At 37.2% G+C, this 6,079-nt stretch overlaps 1 protein-coding gene and 1 long non-coding RNA gene across 6 annotated transcripts in view; one reads left to right on the top strand and one right to left on the bottom strand.

Moving 5' to 3' along the window:
* The first annotated feature begins 2 nt into the window (after positions 1 to 2).
* Positions 3 to 6,079, top strand: part of LOC110049856 (protein sidekick-1-like) — an 88,548-nt gene continuing 82,471 nt past the window's right edge. For all 5 annotated transcript variants that reach the window (XR_016208623.1, XM_089294239.1, XM_089294235.1 and 2 more), the window contains exons 1-3: positions 3 to 123; positions 682 to 987; positions 2,192 to 2,500. Coding sequence is in view for 4 of the 5 variants with exons in the window: in XM_089294239.1 (XP_089150365.1) it covers positions 6 to 123; positions 682 to 987; positions 2,192 to 2,500 (733 nt within the window). In the remaining variant the exon portion in view is untranslated. The remainder of the gene's footprint in view (positions 124 to 681; positions 988 to 2,191; positions 2,501 to 6,079) is intronic.
* The window catches only part of LOC149109551 (uncharacterized), a 9,797-nt gene continuing 6,319 nt past the window's right edge, over positions 2,602 to 6,079 (bottom strand). The window contains exons 4-5 of the long non-coding RNA XR_016208656.1: positions 5,420 to 5,552; positions 2,602 to 4,398 (exon numbers count right to left, since the gene is read on the bottom strand). This is a non-coding gene — a long non-coding RNA (uncharacterized LOC149109551). The remainder of the gene's footprint in view (positions 4,399 to 5,419; positions 5,553 to 6,079) is intronic.

Below are 6,079 nucleotides of genomic sequence, written 5' to 3' on the forward strand. Positions count from 1 at the left end.
TATGGATGGATGATGTCAATTGCATTGGAAGTGAGACGGCAATATCTAAGTGTAAACACAGAGGATGGAGAGTGACGGACTGTCTACACAACCAAGATGCCAGTGTGATCTGTAAACCAAAAGGTGAATGTACTAATACTTACGTAACAATGCGCGCTTAAGTCGTACTTCTAATTGACAAGTGGATCTTTTTTGCCGTGCTTCTGCTCAGTAACATTATAGATTTCACTGAGTCAAGTCAGGTGGAGCTGAAACATTGGCATTTTACATAAGTCTGCATAAGAACTTTGCGTGTGGATTTTTAAGAAAATCGGCCAATCTTCATTTTCAAGTTTGCTCCAGTCTCGCAGGCAGAAGCTCTTAAGAGGATACCATTAAGCTGTCTAAGACTTGCTCTAGCCAAGGTCCAAAGGGAGACTTCCACCTTCCACCCGTAGCTGTCACACGTGATCACGCACTCCCACCAATATAGGATATCTCTTAGTGACTTACATGAAGTCAAAGAACAAAAGGGTCTTTTCAATGTTTCTTCTTTTTTTCAGTACGTGAATCTTAAGTCAGACATTTTAAAAGTTTTTATTTTGTTTAAGTGTGTAAAGGTAAATTTGGAAGCGCTGTTTTTAAAAATAAATGCCTAAACTTTGAGCAAAGAGCCCATTGCCACCTTACTCTTACCAACAGTTCGTCTAGATGGACAAACCTTTTCCAGTAAAGGCCTGGTTCAAGTCTATTATAACAATACCTGGGGATGGGTCTGTGATCAGCATTGGGACAAACTAGACGCTGATGTGGTTTGCAGAGAATTGGGTTTTACAAAGGCTACGTTGGTTTACAGCGGCTCTTCAAAAGAAGATGGCACGACGTGGATGAACAATTTACAATGCAATGGTAATGAAAAATCGCTTGTCATGTGCTTTCATGAAGGATGGAAAAGTCACAGCTGCAAAATCGGTCAACTTGCGGGTGTTGTGTGCAGCATTCCTAAAGGTAGGGGCAGAATTGTTTCTGTCAAAAACAGAGACATTCTCGCATTCTCATTTTTTTCTCCGATTCCTTTTATTCTTGGACAAAGATGTCGAGACACTGCCAATTATTGCACGGTGGTTTTAGTAATGAAAAAAATGACATACATGCAAAACTCTACGAAAGGTATGAGCATCAAGAAAAAGAAGAATAATGCTTACGGAAAAGTATCAGTCTTCAGTTTTAAAGTTGAAATAATGTACGGGGATAGTAACTAAACTCTTTTTTGGTATTTCTGACTAGGATTAATTAGGCAATTTGTTTTGTATTCTTATATGTAGTAATATTTTTCGCCAAAATTAATATGAAGACAATTAACATGAAGACATGATCATTGCAGTTATCTACACAACTTTAGCATTTGTGAAATTAAAGCTTGAAAAAAAAAAAACTTCAGGCCTGAAAGGGAATCGAACTAATGACCTCTGCGATATCGGTGTAGTGCTCTACCAACTGAGCTATCAAGCCAACTGGGAGTTGGTAACGTTGTGAGTTCGTAATATACCCATAGGTGAAGAATGCAAGTGAATATAGGAAAGATCGTGTATCTGAACTGTGGAAAAAGATATGAAGCCCTTGGCGGCCATCCATCTGAAACGAATTAGCCGTTTGAGACGGTAATTTCTCTGCCTGAGACGGATAAATCATCTCAGATGGATAAATCTTCTCCTAGTATAAATACGGCGTCGGGTAATTCGTTTCTAGTGTAAATTCGGCCATTGATTACCGGACCGCTCGATCCGGGGACGAGCGCACTGCCATGAGGCCACCGCGACTTTATAAAGGCTTTTAAAGTGGAGACGCTAAGATTAGAGCACCTAGATGCTATATACGGACAAGAACAAATCCACACACGCACGAGAAAATATCAATTTAATTAGTTTACTGTGGGTAAATTTGCATGGCCTATGTTATTTAAGGTGGTTTAAGCGTACAGTTATTTACATGTGGAACATCCGTAAGGAAAACGAAACACATGCAATATGTGTCACATGGATTGATGGGACAGTAAAATTTAAAGACGAAAAGGATAATATTCGGAGGGTCGAGTTTTGTGTCCCACTTTATTTTTATATTTAATTTAGTATAAGGGGCAAATTTAAGGTAAGAGAGCTTCAAATATACAGTACAAAATGACTAAGTTCGTTTCACTGCGTTCGTTCGACAGTCAGGTTAGTTGGTGAAGCCAGCTCATATCAAGGCCGGGTTGAAATATTCTACAATGGAGCCTGGGGAACAATTTGCCACGATTTCTGGGAATTACAGGACGCTAATGTAATCTGTCGCCAGTTAGGATTCGAACAAGCATTAGCAGCTCCTCGTTCAGCAGAGTTTGGCGAAGGAAGAGGGGTGATATGGTTGGATGACGTGGAGTGCGCTGGAAATGAGACCGCGATATCGCAATGTGGCCACAAAGGATGGAGAGTGACTGACTGTACGCACAGCCAAGACGCTGGTGTGATATGCATGCCGAAAGGTGAAATAAACTAATATATAGATTTAGCCGAGCCTAAAATCGGAACTCCTCAGTTATTTTTTCGGAATGCTGTTACTAATGGAAATAATCGAACATGTATATGAGGTAAATTGCGAACTATTTAATAGTTTCAGCTGGAAATAGGATCACATCAGCAGATCGAGGTGTAAGATGGTGTGATTGTGAAATATAGAGCCATGATTTCAAGGATTTCTGGGAAGCCACTAAAAATCTTGATCACATAACAGAACTGTCTTCTGTGCTTTTTGGTGGCATTTCCTGTTCTTTCCTACCTTATTCATAAAGACAAGACATTGTTATTAATCATTGTATTCTTTCTTAGTTAACATGGGGACTCCCACACAAAAGAAGTTTAAACATTTTTTTGCTGTGGGGACTGATTGAAATGCAGTGGTTACAATACTCAGTCCCTAAATCTCTACCAAATGAAATCTCGCAAAAATACCAAAATAGTATACATATGTGAAAAGTTGGAAAGTTTTGTTTTCTAACTTGTCCCCAAAGATACATTTAGCCATCTTCACTTTTGTCTGGAGTCTCCTCCTGCTGAAAGGGTTTGCAATAAGCAAAATCACTCTTGCATGAATGGTAATTATATTTTTTTTGCTGATCATGAATGCTTGTATAGGCTTCTAATAATAATTTTATTATTCAATTTCGATGTGATTTGTTCTTCTTCTTGACTGAGATTGTGGACTACAGGAGCTGTTATTGGGTTCCATTAATTAATTTTGCTATGATTAAATTATACCAAGAATTAAAAGCAAGGTAAGAGTAAGTTATATTATGTACATGTATTTTGTCTGCACTACACAACCAAATGCACTCAAAGGTTATGAGGCATAGGTACATTTATCAGAAGAGCCCAGCATATCCAAGATATGTTTTGATTGACACATCAATTAAGATAACTTACAGCAAAATGGATAAACAATACATCAATATCCTACATGCACCAAACTGGACATAGGGGTTATGAGGCAATCATTTAAACAACAGATTGAAATAATTTATAAACAAGAGAACACTATTTGTACAACAGTAGGGAACAAATTAGCCTTATTGGACGTTGCAAATGGCAAGGTTGTCTGTCTCCATTTCGCGTTGGCAAAATATTAATTTATGCCATGTCCAATGCAGATTATCACAAAATTGATTTACAAACACGATAAATATCATTTTAAAGCTAAAAAAGCAATTATTTAAATAAACCATGAGTAAATTATCTCTAAGAAAAACTGATTAATTTAACAGGCACCTTAAATAATTAGTTAATATGTGTGTTTCTTAATAATGTAATAAAGTGTATCTGTCACAATGTTGCAGCCATAATTATTATTACAACACACAGGATGGGTTGCAGAACTCAACTTCTAAGCCAGTTTATTCAATGACCTTGGTGCAGCGATTATAATCCCATCAAGTTGTCTGTAAATACAGAGAAACCAAACAAATCATTGCAATCTTAAGTAATAAATTATTGAACTCTTTTGCATGTATGTACGGTGTATGTTCCATTAACATTGGGGATCTCTCAGAAGCTGCATCCATCATAAATTAATTTGTTCCTGCATGCATTTGTTTATGGAACTTTTCACACTTTAATATCTCTGTCATACTTATAGTGATCTCTGTGTTCTACAACAATTAGTACACAAGAAAAATACACTCAGTAAGATATTGTTTACAATAAAAGTCAATGCCTATAAGCAATCATAAGGACTTTAAATTTATATTTCTTCAGAAATATCTCACCAGGCCATGGTTGATTTGAAAATCTTTGATGTCTTAATACAGGCTGCCCATGTGTAAACTGTTCATATATTGAATGACAGGAACAGACATGTAATCATACTGTAGCTGCTACTTGAACACCACTGTTATTCAGATAAAAACATATCGATTATAATTTATTATAGTCTTTACACACTAACAGATGACATTCCTTTCTTTGATATACAGTGTACTTCATTGTTAGTTGTTTACTGAGTGTTAGTGAATCAAATGCCAGGGGCTAGTACCCCCGGGGGGGGGGGGGGCACTGCCATATATGGGTTATATAGGTATGTACCGCTGTGAAGGGTGTGGTTTTCAAGCAGTTTACTCTAGGATAGGGTATATAAATCAGAGCGTTTGGGTCTAGAATATGATATCATTTTTCACAAAATTGACTAGCTGGTTGAAGATTTTATTTAGACTAAGGAAATCAGGAATTGCCACTCAAAAATATAAAAAAATCAAATCAGCAAGTTTAAATTTAGGCAAATCAGCCTCAACAGTGTCAATAGATGGGGGGATTTGGGGAGTTTACTCTAGTATAGGGTAGCAAAATTCAGCTGAACTAGCTCTGGTATAGGCTAAGGGTTCCAGGGTCCAAGCGGCACATCCCCACCCAGAAATTCCCAAAGTACCTCCCCCGGGCTGGTACCCCAACCTTCACAGTGGCAGGCTCAGCCCTGAGATGCAAAGAAAACTTAATAACTGAAATGAACTTGGCGACTTGCTTTTGAGATCAAATGCAATTTGCTTTAAACAAGAAACTGGAACATTGCAAGTTACAACAATGTGCCCAGTCCCAATCAAAGGGTCATCCAGGCTGTTTGGTTGTACATATAACTGTACAACTGCATATGAGTTCAACTTCCAAAAGAAAATCAGTTTGTCAGGATAAATACTGATGTTCTTGCTTACTACATGTAAATCTGAATGTGCAGTACCAGAAGATATTCACACCCAACACCCATTCATGGCCAGTCTTCAAAAATTCCAAATTAAAGTATCAGGAAGATAGAGCTCTAATAGAGAAAAAAACCTCCATGTGGGGTATGAATCTTTTCTGGAAGAAAACAATGTCTGAGAAATCATTAATTACAAAATAATGTTTAAGAAATATCTTACCTGGTAATTCCAACTTTCAGAAAATTTTGTAATCTAGACTGTCTGGCCACTTCATATATTTGACAAGTTGACACTGGGCATGTTTGTCAATTTGTGGGCTTCAACATCACATTACAATGGTAGCATTGGTCAACTAAAAACAGCATAATTTGGTTAATTAATATACACTGTACATTATTACGTTGAAATATTGGTGTAGATCGTTGCACACCAACAGATACAGAACCATCACAGATATGATATTATATTCTTAACCTCTCTGAAATTTCAGATTATTCAAGATTAACATGCACATACATCATTAAGAACAACCCTAAAAAACTGAATCCGGAAACCGGAATCCGGAACTGGAAACTAGAATCCTGAATCCAGATATTATGAATGATGATAGAAATAATTCACTTCAGCAATGTCTAATAAATAAATATGGGGAAAAACTATTTTGCTGTTATTTACTTTCTTGGCTTTACTTCAGCTACAAACTGTAATTGCTAAAAAAATTTTGACTAGTTCTGAACAACCCTTAGCTTTACTTCTGGCCCAATTGTTCAAAAGCTGGATAAAGCTATCCATTGGGCAATCACTTTCCAGTCAGGGTTAGTGATTTTTCAGGTGGATAGTTACTCATAGCCTGCGAGCAGGCTCTACTATCTGTCTCTA

This window comes from Orbicella faveolata, unplaced genomic scaffold (genome assembly GCF_042242905.1).
Source record: "Orbicella faveolata isolate gen_17 unplaced genomic scaffold, um_ofav_v1 contig_25, whole genome shotgun sequence".
NCBI lineage: Eukaryota > Metazoa > Cnidaria > Anthozoa > Scleractinia > Merulinidae > Orbicella > Orbicella faveolata.